At 38.1% G+C, this 19,174-nt stretch overlaps 1 protein-coding gene across 1 annotated transcript in view; it reads left to right on the top strand.

Annotated features, from left to right (window-relative positions):
• Window positions 1-19,174, top strand: part of Chchd2 (Coiled-coil-helix-coiled-coil-helix domain containing 2) — a 34,242-nt gene continuing 15,068 nt past the window's right edge. The window contains exons 1-2 of the mRNA XM_070093736.1: window positions 1-178; window positions 11,481-11,643. Of these exons, the coding sequence (XP_069949837.1) occupies window positions 150-178; window positions 11,481-11,643 (192 nt within the window). The 5' untranslated portion in view covers window positions 1-149. The remainder of the gene's footprint in view (window positions 179-11,480; window positions 11,644-19,174) is intronic.

Raw genomic sequence — 19,174 nt, forward strand, 5'->3', positions numbered from 1 at the left:
CGGCCGCCACTCTCCTCCTCTTATTTACTAATATATGGCGAGAATATCAGTAGTGTGAGAGTCACCATATATCAGCAGTGTGAGAGTCACCATATATCAGCAGTGAGAGTCACCAGAGGCAGCAAGGAGAGGCAGATAACAGCAGTAATATGCCTCGTAGAGGAGCAAGACCACCTCCGTCAGTATTATTATTATTATTATTATTATTATTATTATTATTATTATTATTATTATTATTATTATTATTATTATTAACTGACTTAAACATTATTAACTGACTTAAACATTATTAACTGACTTAAACATTATTAACTGACTTAAACATTATTAACTGACTTAAACATTATTAACTGACTTAAACATTATTAACTGACTTAAACATTATTATTAACTGACTTAAACATTATTAACAAACTTAAACATTATTGTTAACTGACTTAAACATTATTAACTGACTTAAACATTATTAACTGACTTAAACATTATTAACTGACTTAAACATTACTAACTGACTTAAACATTACTAACTGACTTAAACATTATTAACTGACTTAAACATTATTATTAACTGACTTAAACATTATTAACTAACTTAAACATTATTGTTAACTGACTTAAACATTATTAACTGACAAACATTATTAACTAACTTAAATATTATTAACTGACTTAAACATTATTAACTGACAAACATTATTAACTAACTTAAATATTATTAACTGACTTAAACATTATTAACTGACAAACATTATTAACTAAAACATTATTAACTAACTTAAACATTATTAACTGACTTAAACATTATTAACTGACTTAAACATTATTAACTAACTTAAACATTATTAACTAACTTAAACATTATTGTTAACTGACTCTTAAACATTAACTGACTCTTAAAAATTATTAACTGACTTAAACATTATTAACTGACTCTTAAACATTATTAACTGACTCTTAAACATTATTAACTGACTTAAACATTATTAACTGACTTAAACATTATTAACTGACTCTTAAACATTATTAACTGACTTAAACATTATTAACTGACTTAAACATTATTATTAACTGACTCTTAAACATTATTAACTGACTTAAACATTATTAACTGACTTAAACATTATTAACTGACTTAAACATTATTAACTGACTTAAACATTATTATTAACTGACTCTTAAACATTATTAACTGACTCTTAAGCATTATTAACTGACTCTTAAACATTATTAACTGACTCTTAAACATTATTAACTGACTCTTAAGCATTATTAACTGACTCTTAAGCATTATTAACTGACTCTTAAACATTATTAACTGACTCTTAAACATTATTAACTGACTCTTAAGCATTATTAACTGACTCTTAAACATTATTTCTTCGTAATATTTTAATTTTATTAAATACAAATCATTATTATGGCGAGGTATTTCTGGCAGACTTTTTTACTACATAATAATTTACACAAGAATGTTTATATTAAAATGTTTATTTAATGGGAGGTTGTCAGTGTTTATATTAATGTTTATAATAAAGTTCAAAATAATAATAATAATTATAAACTTTATTATAATGTTCAACTTAATAATAATGTTTATAATAAACTTTATAATAGTTATTGTTTTTATTACTGTTTAATTATTATAAACATTTTTTTATTACTGTTTAATTATTATGAACATTGTTTTTATTACTGTTTAATTATTATAAACATTGTTTTTATTACTGTGTAACTATAAACATTGTTTTTATTACTGTGTTTATAGTTTCACAGTAATAAAAACAATGTTTATAATAGTTACACATAGCAATAACATTATAAGTTATGGTTCAGACAGTAATATTTTATGTATCGGCGGATGTTTAATATAAGAGTGTTAATGTAAACTGTTTAATATAAGAGTGTTAATGTAAACTGTTTAATATAAGAGTGTTAATGTAAACTGTTTAATATAAGAGTGTTAATGTAAACTGTTTACAAGTTCTAGTTTACAGGTCGACCATCAGTAATCCAGCAGTCAGTTCCATCAGTAATCCAGCAGTCAGTTATCCGGTTCCATCAGTAATTCAGCAGTCAGTTATCCGGTTCCATCAGTAATCCAGCAGTCAGTTATCCAGTTCCATCAGTAATAGAGCAGTCAGTTCCATCAGTAATCCAGCAGTCAGTTCCATCAGTTATCCGGTTCCATCAGTAATCCAGCAGTCAGTTCCATCAGTAATCCAGCAGTCAGTTATCCGGTTCCATCAGTAATCCAGCAGTCAGTTATCCGGTTCCATCAGTAATCCGGCAGTCAGTTATCCGGTTCCATCAGTAATCCAGCAGTCAGTTCCATCAGTAATCCGGCAGTCAGTTATCTGGTTCCATCAGTAATCCAGCAGTCAGTTCCATCAGTAATCCAGCAGTCAGTTATCTGGTTCCATCAGTAATCCAGCAGTCAGTTATCTGGTTCCATCAGTAATCCAGCATCCGGTTCCATCAGTAATCCAGCAGTCAGTTCCATCAGTAATCCGGCAGTCAGTTATCTGGTTCCATCAGTAATCCAGCAGTCAGTTCCATCAGTAATCCAGCAGTCAGTTATCTGGTTCCATCAGTAATCCAGCAGTCAGTTCCATCAGTAATCCAGCAGTCAGTTATCGGTTCCATCAGTAATCCAGCAGTCAGTTCCATCAGTAATCCGGCAGTCAGTTATCTGGTTCCATCAGTAATCCAGCAGTCAGTTCCATCAGTAATCCAGCAGTCAGTTATCGGTTCCATCAGTAATCCAGCAGTCAGTTCCATCAGTAATCCGGCAGTCAGTTATCTGGTTCCATCAGTAATTCGGCAGTCAGTTATCTGGTTCCATCAGTAATCCAGCAGTCAGTTCCATCAGTAATCCAGCAGTCAGTTATCCGGTTCTATCGGTAATCCAGCAGTCAGTTCCATCAGTAATCCAGCAGTCAGTTATCCGGTTCCATCAGTAATCCAGCAGTCAGTTCCATCAGTAATCCGGCAGTCAGTTATCCGGTTCCATCAGTAATCTGGTAGTCAGTTATCCGGTTCCATCAGTAATCCAGCAGTCAGTTCCATCAGTAATCCAGCATTCAGTTCCATCAGTAATCCAGCAGTCAGTTATCCGGTTCCATCAGTAATCCAGCAGTCAGTTATCCGGTTCCATCAGTAATCCAGCAGTCAGTTATCCAGTTCCATCAGTAATCCAGCAGTCAGTTCCATCAGTAATCCAGCAGTCAGTTATCCAGTTCCATCAGTAATCTGGCAGTCAGTTATCCGGTTCCATCAGTAATCCAGCAGTCAGTTCCATCAGTAATCCAGCAGTCAGTTATCCGGTTCCATCAGTAATCCAGCAGTCAGTTATCCGGTTCCATCAGTAATCCAGCAGTCAGTTATCCAGTTCCATCAGTAATCCAGCAGTCAGTTCCATCAGTAATCCAGCAGTCAGTTATCCGGTTCCATCACTAATCTGGCAGTCAGTTATCTGGTTCCACCAGTAATCCGGCACTAATTTCGGTTGGCATAATTTCAATTTTCATCATTATACTGACCTAGAAATTGTGGAGATGGTTGTAAGTCCACAGCAGCAAGCCAGTGGAGGAGAAAGCAGTGATGAAACTGAGGAAGATGTTGCAGAAAGAGTCTCGATTGATGTGTTAATTAAGTGTATTCTAACTTAACCACTCTGTAATCCAGCAAACTCACTAATTCGACACACTACAGGTACCAGTGATGCCAGATTAATGATGGCTGACCTGAAGTTAATATTGAGATAATTATTGTGAGGATCTTTTACCAGACGCTTGTTATAATAAACCCAGACTCTTGTTATAATAAACCCAGATTCTTGTTATAATAAACCCAGACTCTTGTTATACAACAATAACAGTTAAAACTTCTTGTTAAAGTCTCCAATTTCAGAAATTGTTTTCTGAATTGATAGGAACTGATATTTATTTTGCAAATTAAGCTTAAAGTTGTGAAAGAAAAGTGTTGACAAGTGTGACGGCAAGTTTAGACGTTACCGATTTTCAACAAAACATTAATATTACCTATGTTAAGTTAATCAGTTTAAGGCTCTTCTTAACCCTTTGAGGGTTGACAGGCCCTCTCCAAGACTCGTTCTCAGGGTCAGCCAAATTTAAAAAAAAAAAAAAATTCTTATGAAAAGATAGAGAAACTTTTCCCGATCATAATGACACCAAAAGTATGAAATTTGATGGAAAACTTACGGAATTATGCTCTCGCGAAGTTAGCGGTCTCCGCGATGTTTACACATCGATGATTTTGCCCACTTTGAGCCACATTTTCGGCCAATTCCACTGTACTAATTGACAAAAAACATGAATATTTCGCTAGAACTCCATTTCTTCTATTGAATGAGTGCAAGAAACCACCCATTTACCAATTTCAACTATCCAGTACAGTGGTCAGAATAGGGTCCAGAATAAACAAGAAAGACAGTCCTGGCACTAAAATGACATTTCCTCTGTTCATTAGTCACGTCTCAAGGCCCCTGTTACATTCTTTTGCTTTCCACTTTGAATTTTTATTCTCACAAAAAATAGAAGATTTACTGTTATGCAGACTACTGTATTAGTGTAAAAAATGGTATAAATAATATTGGCGCACTTGCGAAAGAATATTAGACTCACCAGTTGACGTGTATTGGACGCTTGGTGTGATTTGTTTACTTTTGAACTTTGGTAAAAATCAAACATTTCCGCTACTTTGAACTCAATTTCAAGGTACTTTTCATTGTAAAACCAGTTAAAATCATCTCAATTTCTGTAATATGTCTTCCATTCTATAAAATGAGACCAAGAAAACTAGAATACAACAATAAATACCATATGAAAATACAGTGCAAAGTCGCTGTTTTATTCCAAAAAACGGTCAAAGTTTTTTTTTCTCATTATGCACTGTGTGCAGGATTTTTTTTATACTGTGCACACTGACCACATAGACCCATTCTTTCATATGTAGGCCTACCAGCTTTCTCCCACTAGATTTGAGGGCACTAGAATTTAGGCGTACTAGTACGTCAAAAACCCTGGGTCATAAGCCGTACTAGTACGGCCGAAACCCTCAAAGGGTTAATAATGTGATTTTTCCTTAAAAGACGAATTACAGCAGCATCTTTCCTGTTCTTCATACATTGTTTAAAAAAAGTAAAGAAGCTTCGTGTTGCAAACAGATTCTTGATTCTTCATTGAGCCTCAAACCTGAGCAGTTATGTAACAGCTCCCGGGCTTTACCTTCAAAAATCCTTGAAAAACTTGAAGCCTATTTTCTTTGCATAAATTTTCATAGAATGAGACCTTGTTGAATTGTCAGGTATTGGAGTGACACGTAGATCCAGCTGCCAGGTGGAGTTTCCCTCACTTTCACATCTGATAACCTCTGCACATTTCATATTTTTTTCTGCTTACAGAAAATAATTTTTTTCACTTGTTCAGTTGTAATAAACACCAAACATCAAATTGGGGCATAAATATTACAGCTCAAATATACAAGTGAATGTTACACTGTAAAAAAAAAAAAAGTCCATTGAAATATTTTCTTCATATACTATATCATAATGAAACATAAGCAGCAATGTATGATCAAGCTGCATAAAATAACCAACTTTCACAAAATTTTCTGTTATATTAATGTTTTGTTGAAAATCAGTAATGTCTAAACTTCCCGTCACACTTATCACATCACTTTTTTTTTTGACAACTTTAAGCTTCATTTGCAAAATAAATATCAGTTATCAGCATTTCAGAAAACAAGTTCTGAAATTGCCACTGAAAATTGTATAAGGAGACTTAAACACGAAGTTCCAGCTGTTGTTGCTCTATAACAAAACTCTGGGTTTCATTATAATGTTGTCCAAGCCAAAATTCACCTTATTTTAAGGCCTATTTTCTTCCACCAAGGGTAAAAGGCCTATCCAGAAAATAGACATCTTGTAGTTTAGAATCTGCTCTTTCTAATTTTTTTTTTTATTTTTTTTTAAAGAAAATTTGTTGTGCTGCTAAAATTCACCGTGAAGTTTGTGAGGATATTTTTAGGTACCATTAACCCTTTGAGGGTCCGTCCCGTAGATCTACGGCTTTATGTTCAGGGTCCAAACCGTAGATCTACGGCTTTATGTTCAGGGTCCAAACCGTAGATCTACGTCTTGAGCTCAGCTCACTCTGATAAACTGTGAGTGGTACATTTGGGCCTAGATATGAGAGAATACATCTATGTGGTATGTGTGCACCACATAAAACAGATCCTGCAGCACACTGCGTATAATGAGAGAGAAAAACTAAAATCATGATTTTTCGATTAAAACAGCGACTTTGCAGTGTTTTTTCGTATGTTTTTTATATTTCTATTTGCGATTTCTTGGTCTCATTTGATAGAATGGAAGACGTATTACAGAAAGAGATGATTTTGATTGGTTTTCGCACTGGAAATGGCTTGAAACTGAGCTCAAAGTAGCAGATATGTTAAATTTTTGCCGATGTTCAAGAGTAAACAAACGACCTCACACGTCTAATACACGCCAGCTGGTGGATCTAATATACATTCACAAATGTGGTGATGATATTTATACAATTATTACAGTATTGCATAACAGTAAATCTTCTATTTTTTGGTGTGAATAAAAATTCATTATGTGAATAAAAAATCAAAATGGAATTTATTTGTAAAGCCTCAAAACGTAACTAATGAGCAGAGGAAATGTTAGTTTAGTTCCAGGAATACCTACATTGTTTATTCTGGACCCTATTTTGAAATTGGAATATTTTGAACTTTGTGTTAAATTGGCCAAATTAACAATTTCCGATCACTTTAATTTGTAGTTGAAACAGTTGACTTGGCGATTTCTTGTGCTCAATCGATAGAATAGAAGTAATACTAGTGAAATAGCTAAGAATTTGGTTGACTGGAATAATGTAATTGGCCTAAAATGGGAGTCAAAGTCTGCAAAATCGCCGATTCGTAAGTATCGCTGACACATCAGAATTCGCGAGAGCATAATTTCGTCAATTTTCCATCAAATTTCGTACTTTTTGTTTTATTACCTTCACAAAAAGATTCTCTACCATTTCATAAGAAAAAATAACAAATTTTTTTTTTGAAAATTTTTGGACACTGGGGCACCACTTCAGATTTGGGCCTTGGACCCTGAAGGGATTAACATAGTAACTAAAAATGTTTGGTGTCTAATATTGTAGGATTGTAACAATGTCCACTTGAGTAGCTCCCTACAGTAATGTCCACTTGGGTAGCTGGCTACAGTAATGTCCACTTGGGTAGCTGGCTACAGTAATGTCCACTTGGGTAGCTGGCTACAGTAATGTCCACTTGGGTAGCTGGCTACAGTAATGTCCACTTGGGTAGCTGGCTACAGTAATGTCCACTTGGGTAGCTGGCTACAGTAATGTCCACTTGGGTAGCTGGCTACAGTAATGTCCACTTGGGTAGCTGGCTACAGTAATGTCCACTTGGGTAGCTGGCTACAGTAATGTCCACTTGGGTAGCTGGCTACAGTAATGTCCACTTGGGTAGCTGGCTACAGTAATGTCCACTTGGGTAGCTGGCTACAGTAATGTCCACTTGGGTAGCTGGCTACAGTAATGTCCACTTGGGTAGCTGGCTACAGTAATGTCCACTTGGGTAGCTGGCTACAGTAATGTCCACTTGGGTAGCTGGCTACAGTAATGTCCACTTGGGTAGCTGGCTACAGTAATGTCCACTTGGGTAGCTGGCTACAGTAATGTCCACTTGGGTAGCTGGCTACAGTAATGTCCACTTGGGTAGCTGGCTACAGTAATGTCCACTTGGGTAGCTGGCTACAGTAATGTCCACTTGGGTAGCTGGCTACAGTAATGTCCACTTGGGTAGCTGGCTACAGTAATGTCCACTTGGGTAGCTGGCTACAGTAATGTCCACTTGGGTAGCTGGCTACAGTAATGTCCACTTGGGTAGCTGGCTACAGTAATGTCCACTTGGGTAGCTGGCTACAGTAATGTCCACTTGGGTAGCTGGCTACAGTAATGTCCACTTGGGTAGCTGGCTACAGTAATGTCCACTTGGGTAGCTGGCTACAGTAATGTCCACTTGGGTAGCTGGCTACAGTAATGTCCACTTGGGTAGCTGGCTACAGTAATGTCCACTTGGGTAGCTGGCTACAGTAATGTCCACTTGGGTAGCTGGCTACAGTAATGTCCACTTGGGTAGCTGGCTACAGTAATGTCCACTTGGGTAGCTGGCTACAGTAATGTCCACTTGGGTAGCTGGCTACAGTAATGTCCACTTGGGTAGCTGGCTACAGTAATGTCCACTTGGGTAGCTGGCTACAGTAATGTCCACTTGGGTAGCTGGCTACAGTAATGTCCACTTGGGTAGCTGGCTACAGTAATGTCCACTTGGGTAGCTGGCTACAGTAATGTCCACTTGGGTAGCTGGCTACAGTAATGTCCACTTGGGTAGCTGGCTACAGTAATGTCCACTTGGGTAGCTGGCTACAGTAATGTCCACTTGGGTAGCTGGCTACAGTAATGTCCACTTGGGTAGCTGGCTACAGTAATGTCCACTTGGGTAGCTGGCTACAGTAATGTCCACTTGGGTAGCTGGCTACAGTAATGTCCACTTGGGTAGCTGGCTACAGTAATGTCCACTTGGGTAGCTGGCTACAGTAATGTCCACTTGGGTAGCTGGCTACAGTAATGTCCACTTGGGTAGCTGGCTACAGTAATGTCCACTTGGGTAGCTGGCTACAGTAATGTCCACTTGGGTAGCTGGCTACAGTAATGTCCACTTGGGTAGCTGGCTACAGTAATGTCCACTTGGGTAGCTGGCTACAGTAATGTCCACTTGGGTAGCTGGCTACAGTAATGTCCACTTGGGTAGCTGGCTACAGTAATGTCCACTTGGGTAGCTGGCTACAGTAATGTCCACTTGGGTAGCTGGCTACAGTAATGTCCACTTGGGTAGCTGGCTACAGTAATGTGCACTTGGGTAGCTGGCTACAGTAATGTCCACTTGGGTAGCTGGCTACAGTAATGTCCACTTGGGTAGCTGGCTACAGTAATGTCCACTTGGGTAGCTGGCTACAGTAATGTCCACTTGGGTAGCTGGCTACAGTAATGTCCACTTGGGTAGCTGGCTACAGTAATGTCCACTTGGGTAGCTGGCTACAGTAATGTCCACTTGGGTAGCTGGCTACAGTAATGTCCACTTGGGTAGCTGGCTACACTACTGTCCACTTGGGTAGCTGGCTACACTACTGTCCACTTGGGTAGCTGGCTACACTACTGTCCACTTGGGTAGCTGGCTACAGTAATGTCCACTTGGGTAGCTGGCTACAGTAATGTCCACTTGGGTAGCTGGCTACAGTAATGTCCACTTGGGTAGCTGGCTACAGTAATGTCCACTTGGGTAGCTGGCTACAGTAATGTCCACTTGGGTAGCTGGCTACAGTAATGTCCACTTGGGTAGCTGGCTACAGTAATGTCCACTTGGGTAGCTGGCTACAGTAATGTCCACTTGGGTAGCTGGCTACAGTAATGTCCACTTGGGTAGCTGGCTACAGTAATGTCCACTTGGGTAACTGGCTACAGTAATGTCCACTTGGGTAGCTGGCTACAGTAATGTCCACTTGGGTAGCTGGCTACAGTACTGTCTGTCCACTTGGGTAGCTGACTATAATAATGTTTACCTTCAGAGTTATAGGCCTACTCTGGCTTCATACTGTGAAAAAAGTGTAAGTTTTAGTACTGTGAGTTTTTAAATTGTCTCCAGAAGTTGTATTGGTAAGTGTACTTAGACAACTTGAAGATGTGCCACCACAATAACATGAACGTTGTGTGCCACAGGTCGGTCAGATTTTCACTTTCCTCCACTCTGAAGGTCATAGCATTACTATTATTGTATAGCATCAACTATAACTTTACCAAACATACTATGACATACACAAATAACCCGCACATAAAAGAGAGAAGCTTACGACAACGTTTTGGTCCGACTTGGACCATTGACAAAGTCCAAGTCGGACTGAAACGTCGTCGTAAGCTTCTCTCTTTTATGTGCGGGTTATTTGTGTATCGTTTCAGTCACGGTATTGTGCCTTTTTGTTATTTATACTATGACATGTATGACAACCTTCATGTTAACCCTTTCAGGGTCCGTCCCGTAGATCTACGGCTTTACGTTCAGGGTCCAAACCGTAGATCTACGCCATGAGCTCAGCTCACTCTGATAAACTGTGAGTGGTACATTTGGGCCTAGATATGAGAGAATACATCTATGTGGTATGTGTGCACCACATAAAACAGATCCTGCAGCACACTGTGCATAATGAGAGAAAAAAAATGAAATCATGATTTTTCGATTAAAACAGCAACTTTGCAGTGTTTTTTCGTATATTTTTTATAGTTGTATTTGCGATTTCTTGGTCTCATTTGATAGAATGGAAGACATATTACAGAAATAGAGATGATTTTGATTGGTTTTAGCATTGGAAATGGCTTGAAACTGAGCTCAAAGTAGCGGAAATGTTAAATTTTTGCCGATATTCAAGAGTAAACAAACGACCTCACACGTCTAATACACATCAGCTGGTGGGTCTAATATACATTCACAAATATGGTGATGATATTTATACAATTATTACAGTATTGCATAACAGTAAATCTTCTATTTTTTGGTGTGAATAAAAATTCATTATGTGAATAAAAAATCAAAATGGAATTTATTTGTAAAGCCTCAAAACATAACTAATGAACAGAGGACATGTTAGTTTAGTGCCAGGAATGCCTACATTGTTCATTCTGGACCCTATTTTGAAATTGGAATATTTTGAACTTTGTGTTAAATTGGCCAAATTAACAATTTCCGATCACTTTATTTTGTAGTTGAAACAGTTGACTTGGCGATTTCTTGTGCTCAATCGATAGAATAGAAGTAATACTAGTGAAATAGCTAAGAATTTGGTTGATTGGAATAATGTAATTGGCCTAAAATGTGAGTCAAAGTCGGCAAAATCGCCGATTCGTAAACATCGCTGACACATCAAAATTCGCGAGAGCATAATTTCATCAATTTTCCACCAATTTTCGTACTTTTTGTTTTATTACCTTCACAAAAAGATTCTCTACGATTCCATAAGAAAAAATAACAAATTTTTTTTTTTGAAATATCTTGGACACTGGTGCGTGACTCCAGATTTGGGCCTTGGACCCTGAAAGGGTTAAATTGCATTGAAATTTGAAATGGTCAGGTGGGGACGATTTTCAAAACTGGTCCACTTGACAAGGAATGACCCTTAAGCTGATTTAGTTAAGTTTTTAGCCACTGTTGTTGTATGTTGTATTTAATATAACTTTCATGAGGGACAAGGTGCCCAGTGGATGAACCTGGTTACTTCCCTTGTTACCTGGACTTGCTATCACCGAGCTGCCAGCTACTCCTCTAATATCATGAACTCTGATAATGTTGATGTGTTGCAGGCGTGCAGTGCCATCCCGGCCACCTCCGCCACCTCCTCGGGCGGCACCACCACCACCACCACCGGCATCTGTCCCACCGCCAGCAGCGGCAGCGCCAAGACAACCTGGACTCTTTGCACAGATGGCGGCAACTGCTGGCGGTGTTGCTGTAGGGTCGGCAGTGGTAAGTTTATTTTGTGGCAGTCATTGACTGAATGATGGTTAATGTGTTTTTCTTTGTTTCAAAACCTTGGTGGTACAGTGGTGATTTATACCCAAAATTTAATACCTAAGTGCTAGGTCTCAATTAATGCGAGTTCCAACAGTGCAAATTATGATTTAGTGCAAAATTAATTAGTTCCCCCTAACTCTTAAATCATGAACAGAAATTACATAATTTGAAATGGGTCCAGAACCCCGATCTGAAACTTGTCCACATAGTCCAAGAATTAAAAAAAAAAAAAAAATTAATTTTTCTTATGAAATGATATTATGTTTTTCTGAAGGTAATAAAATAAACAATGTAAAATTTGATGGAAAACTGATGAAATTGTGCTATCACGAATTTTGCTGTGTCGGGGGTCTTGACCCTTTGAGGGTTGAGACCCCCGATACATAACTCACTCTCAGGGTTGAAAGATTTTCAAAAAAAAAAAAAAAAAATTCTTATGAAATGGTACTCTTTTTCCCAGTGGTAATGACACCAAAAGTACGAAATTTGGTGAAAAACTTAAGAAATTATGCTCTTGCAAAGTTAGTGATATCGGTGATATTTATGCATCGGCGATTTCGCCCAATTTGAGCCCTATTTTCTGCCAGTTCATTGTTCCAGTTGACTAAAAATCATAGCTATTTTGCTAGAACTCCATTTGTTCTATCGATTGAGTACAAGAAACGGCCCATTTACTGATTTCAGCTACCCAATAAACTGGTCAGAAATTGGCGATTTGGCCAATTTCACACAAATTTCAAAAGATGCCAATTTCAAAATAGGGTCCAGAATAAATAAGACAGACATTCCTGGCACTAAAATAACATTCTCTATGTTCATTAGTCACATCTGGCCCCTCTTTTATTACTCTTGCTTTCCATTTTGAATTTTTATTCTCACAAAAAGTAGATTTACTGTTATACAGACTACTGCATTATTGTAAAAATAGTATAAATATTATCAGCGCACTTGTGAAAGAATATTAGTCTCACCAGTTGACGTGTATTGGACGTGCGGCATGATTTGTTTACTCTCGAATATCAGCAAAAATCGAACATTTCTGCTACTTTGAGCTCAATTTCAGTCATAATCCTATCTATTTCTGTAATATATCTTCCATTCTGTCAAATGAGATCAAGAAAATGAGAATACTACCATAAATATCATACGTAAATACGCTGCAAAGCCATTGTTTTAAACCTAAAACAGTCAGTTTTTTTTTTCTCATGCACTGCGTGCTGCATGATTTTTTTTGTACTGTGCACACTGACCATGCAGACCCATTCTTTCATATATAGGCCTACCAACTTTCTTCCACCAGATTTGAAGGCGCTAGAATTTTGGCATACAAGTACAGGACTGACCCTGGCTTTCAAGCTGTACATATACAGGACCAACCCTGAAAGGGCTAATGCATGAGTAATTTTGCCCGCTTCAACCCCCTATTTTAGGCCAATTACATTGTTCCAGTCAACCAAATTCTTAGCTATTTCACTGGTATGTCTTCCATTTTATTGATTGAGCACAAGAAACTGCCCAATCAACTGGATCAACTACCTAATAAAGTGATCAGAAATTGGTAATTTGGCCAATTTCACACAAATTTCAAAATATACTAATTTCAGAATGGGGTCCAGAATAAATAATGAAGACATTTCTGGCACTAAAATAACATTCCCTCTTCATCAGTTATGTTCCCAAACTTTACACGTGAATTCCATTTTTAATTTTAATTCACACAAAAAATAGAAGATTTACTGTTTGCATTATTTCAATAATTATATAAATAACGTCAGCACATTTGTGAATGCATATTAGACCGACAAGTGGATGCATATTGGACGAGTTACGTGATTTGTTTACTCTGGAACATTAGCAAAAATTGAATTTCTGCTACAGATAGCTCAATTTCAAGCTATTTTCAGTCAAGCCAATCAAAATCATCTCTGTTTCGGTAATATATCTTCCATTCTATCAAACGAGACCAAGAACTTTGAATACAACCGTAAAACCATACAAAAATGCACTACAAAGTCACTGTTTTTAACCAAAAAGTCGGTGGCAGTTGTTTCTCATGCACTGTGTTCTGCAGGATTTTGTTATATGGTGCACACTGACCACATAGACCTATTATCTCTTATCTAGGCTCATATTTAGCACTGACGGCTCATCTGAGTGAGCAGAACTCGTGGCATAGTACTATGGCAGTTCAAAACCATAGAACTATGGCACTGACCCCTTAAGGGGTTATGTGATTCATTATTGGCACTAATGTAGCTGTGGCTACTTACGTTGAAGGTTCAGCACAGTGATCCCTGATCTTTGTGTCATGACCTTCCTCCACACCTCAGTTTGATGTCTTCCTCTGATATAAAATGTATTTAGGTGTTGAGAAAGTATAATATAGCATGAAACTACAATACAACAAAATTGAATTTCTTTTAGTAACACTCCAAGCTCAAGTTTAGATTCAAGTTTGAGTACCTGAAGTTAGTGAGATCCTTGAACTTGATGTTTACTAAAAATAGCTTTGATTTCAGGCAATAATATACTTTGTCTGAAGTCTCTGTTTCGTGATGTAAAGTCAGTTTCTTTTATGTTTACCTGGAGAAGGTTTTGGGGGCCAACGCCCCCACGGTCATTTACAACACTAAACCTCATTCCAGCAAACACACTGATAAATAAATTGAATTTGTATATTTCATCACTGGCTCATCACAGAGCCACAGAGTGGCTGCTGCTGGCTCGTCACAGAGCCACAGTGTGGCTGCTGCTGGCTCGTCACAGAGCCACATCATGGCTGCTGCTAGCTCATCACAGAGCCACATCATGGCTACTGCCGTGGTCCACTTCAGATGATCCACTACCAATGCATGAGTTAGCCAAGATGGAAAATCTATTTCCTTTAGATCAGAAAATCTGCCATTAAAGTCACAGGTCAGTATTTTCAAATGATACACAATGACAAGTGCAGGAGTCACAGCAGGAGGAGCAGCAACAGCAGCAGCAGCAGTTAGTTTGCCAAATTTCTCTTTTCTAACCTTGGGTCCTAAGAAAGTTAGTGCAAAGGACAGTGCTGAGAAGAAAAAGAGGATGTCCATGGAATTAAACCATGAAATCACAGATAAACACAAGTGAGGTGTTGAGGTGCGGGTTGTTTGCGAGGCAGTACGAGCATACGTGTAGTACGTACTTTTACTATGCTGGTACTGCCTCGTATTAAGCATTAAGTGTGTAGCAAGTAGCCTATCTTCCACCCTCCATCTCTGCCAGCGTACATACACTTTATAAAACCAGTTTATTTCTTTACATTGTTATGTTTTACTATGTTTTATGCAATATTTCTTATTTGTAAATACAATGGAACCTTTACTTATGAGTTTAATCCGTCCCATGACCTTGCTCGCATCTGGATTTGCTCGTTTGCAGTCAATTTTCCTCATTTAAATTAATTGAAATGGAATTAATCAGTTCCCGTGGAATTCCAGGCACGACAAAATACTTCAATAATTTCCCTAATATCAATTCTGCGGCTTATTTATCTATCACAATTCATCTAATATGGCATAATAAACACTATTAATAACAATAAAACATGTTATATACACTAGAATGAATAATATATTTTGCATGTGAGAAATGTTAGTGGAGGCGGCACAACAGCTTTCGTTGTTGGGGTGTATAGGACCACCTTCCCATGCTTTTATTATAACAGAAAATGGAGTGTTTGTAAGGCAAATGCCATTAGATCACTACATACATAGTTTTATGAGGAAAACAATAATAATGTAAAGAAATTATGTAGTAACACAGCATTTACCTTGGAGATGGAGAAGAGATGCTAGGCACATCAGCATATGCTAAAATGTACGTAGTACATACATATTATTATAATTATTATTATAGTAGTATTATGTATTATATTTTTTTTAACAAGTTAGCCGTCTCCCACCGAGGCAGGGTGACCCAAAACGAAAGAAAATCCCCAAAAAGAAAATACTTTCATCATCATTCAACACTTTCACCTCACTCACACATAATCACTGTTTTTGCAGAGGTGCTCAGAATACAACAGTTTAGAAGTATATATACGTATAAAGATACACAACATATCCCTCTAAACGTATTATAATGTATTATTATTATTACAGTGGACCCCCGCATACCGTTGGCATCACATAACGTTAAATCCGCATACCGCTACATTTTATCGCCAAGATTTTGCCTCGCATACCGCTAAAAAACCCGCTCAATGCTGTTCGTCCGAGACGCGTCTAATGTGCGCCCTTAGCCAGCCTCGCATGTTCCGCCGGTGGCATTGTTTACCAGCCAGCCTCCGTGGTAACATCCAAGCATACAATCGGAACATTTCGTATTTTTACAGTGTTTCTGGTGATTTTATCTGCAAAATAAGTGACCATGGGCTCCAAGAAAGCTTCTAGTGCCAACCCTACAGCAATAAGGGTGAGAATTACTATAGAGATGAAGAAAGAGATCATTGATAAGTATGAAAGTGGAGTGCGTGTCTCCGAGCTGGCCAGGTTGTATAGTAAACCCCAATCAACCATCGCTACTATTGTGAGCAACAAACAGGCAATCAAGGAAGCTGTTCTTGCCAAAGGTTTAACTGTGTTTTCGAAACAGAGATCGCAAGTGATGGAAGATGTTGAGAGACTGTTATTGGTGTGGATAAATGAGAAACAGATAGCAGGAGATAGCATCTCTCAAGTGATCATAAGTGAAAAGGCTAGGAAGTTGCATGAGGATTTAATTAAAAAAATGCCTGCAACTAGTGATGATGTGAGTGAATTTAAGGCCAGCAAAGGTTGGTTTGAGAGATTTAAGAGGCGTAGTGGCATACATAGTGTGATAGGGCATGGTGAGGCTGCCAGTTCGGACCATAAAGCAGCTGAAAAATATGTGCAGGAATTCAAGGAGTACATAGAAACTGAAGGACTGAAACCTGAACAAGTGTTTAATTGTGATGAAACAGGCCTGTTTTGGAAGAAAATGCCAAGCAGGACCTACATTACTCAGGAGGAAAAGGCACTCCCAGGACATAAGCCTATGAAAGACAGGCTTACTCTGTTGATGTGTTCCAATGCTACTGGTGATTGCAAAGTGAAGCCTTTATTAGTGTATCACTCTGAAACTCCCAGACCGTTCAGGCAAAAGAATGTCCTCAAGGAAAATTTGTGTGCTGTGGAGGGCAAACAGTAAGGCATGGGTCACTAGGAACTTTTTCTATGACTGGTTACACCATGCATTTGCCCCCAATGTGAAAGATTACCTAACTGAAAAGAAATTAGAACTTAAGTGCCTCCTGGTGTTAGACAATGCCCCTGGTCATCCTACAGACGTGGCAGAGCGACTTTATGGGGACATGAAATTCATTAAGGTGAAGTTTTTGCCTCCTAATACCACTCCTCTCCTGCAGCCCATGGACCAGCAGGTTATTGCAAACTTCAAAAAACTGTACACAAAAGCTCTGTTTGAAAGGTGCTTTGTAGTGACCTCAGAAACTCAACTGACTAAGAGACTTTTGGAGAGATCACTTTAATATCCTCAATTGTGTAAACCTTATAGGTAAGGCTTGGGAGGGAGTGACTAAGAGGACCTTGAACTCTGCTTGGAAGAAACTGTGGCCAGAATGTGTAGACAAAAGAGATTTTGAAGGGTTTCAGGCTAACCCTGAGAATCCTATGCCAGTTGAGGAATCCATTATGGCATTGGGAAAGTCCTTGGGGTTGGAGGTTAGTGGGGATGATGTGGAAGAGTTGGTGGAGGGGGACAATGAAGAACTAACCACTGATGAGCTGATAGATCAACTTCAACAGCAAGAGGCCAGACCTGAGGAAACTGGTTCGAAGGAGGGGAGAGAGAAATTGAAGAAATTGCCTACTACAAAGATTAAGGAAATCTGTGCAAAGTGGCTTGAAGTGCAAACCTTCATGGATGAAAATCACCCTCACACAGCTATTGCAAGCCGTGCTGGTGACTATTACACTGACAATGTTGTGAAACACTTTAGGGAAGTCATAAAGGAACAAGAGGTACAGGCCACTATGGACAGATATGTTGTGCGACAGAACTCCAGTGACTCTGAAGCTGGTCCTAGTGGCATTAAAAGAAGAAGGGAAGTAACCCCAGAAAAGGACTTGATACCTCAAGTCTTAATGGAAGGGGATTCCCCTTCTAAACACTAACACACACTCCTCCTCCCATCCCATCAATCATCACCAGATCTTCAATAAAAGTAAGTGTCATGTAATTGTGCATGCCTTTTTCAGTTTGTGTGTATTAAAATTAATATTTCATGTGGTAAAAAAATTTATTTTCATACTTTGGGGTGTCTTGCACGGATTAATTTGATTTCCATTATTTCTTATGGGGAAAATTAATTCGCATAACGATAATTTCGCATAACAATGAGCTCTCTTGCACGGATTAATATCGCTATGTGGGGGTCCACTGTATCATTATTATTAATTAGTATGTACGTATTCTTATAATAACTTGCTTACCATTTGGAATTTTTATTCACACAAAAAATAGAAGATTTACTATTGTGCAGACTACTGCATTATTATAATAATTGTATAAATAATGTCAACCCATTCGTGACTGCATATTAGACTGGCCAGTTGGACACACATTACTTTACTCTTGTGTTTACTCTTGAGCATCAGCAAAAATCAAACATTCTGCTACTTTGAGCTCATTTTTACGGTACTTTTCATTGTGAAAGCAATCAAAATCATATCTATTTCTGTAATATATCTTCCATTCTATCAAATGAGACCAAAAAAATGAGAATACAATCATAAAAACCCTACAAAAGTATACCACTAAGGGGCAGCTAATGGCTGAGGAATGAACTCTGTTATTTATGGTCTGATTTTTTCAATTTCGGTGTGCGTTAAGAAGTATCTTTCCATCATATATTGCCCAAGTTTCAATGAGATAGTCCAACAAACAAATGAGATCCAATTCCCTAGATCAAGAGCAAGAGCCCCTCACCAGCGTCAGGGAATCTCCCTTGAGTCCCGCTCGGATCTGGAAATTTCGCTCGCGTCTGGAAGCAAAAAATCGACCGAGCATCTGCTCGTATCTGGAAGAGCTCGCACGTTGATACACTTGTAAGTAGAGGTTCCACTGTACATTGTTTTGCTGTTTCCCTTATGAAAGTAGTGATGTAGTGCAGTTAGCCTCACAAACACTCCATTTTCAGAAAAGGAAGAATGGGAAGATATGGTCAGTGCAGCAGTGGCAATGGTCGCCACCACTCATCACATAATAGCATACTATTTTATTCGTTCTAGAGTATATATCATGTTTCATATTACGTATTTATATTGTTTATTATGTCATATTAGATCAATTATGATAGATAAATAAGCCGTAGAGTTGATAGCGTAATATTGAAGTACAGTGGTCCCTCGTTTTTCATAATTAATCCATTCCTGGAAGTGTGACTATTATCGAAATTGACGATTTTCGAATC

The sequence above is a fragment of the Cherax quadricarinatus genome, chromosome 43 (assembly GCF_038502225.1).
Source record: "Cherax quadricarinatus isolate ZL_2023a chromosome 43, ASM3850222v1, whole genome shotgun sequence".
Classification (NCBI taxonomy): Eukaryota; Metazoa; Arthropoda; class Malacostraca; order Decapoda; family Parastacidae; genus Cherax; species Cherax quadricarinatus.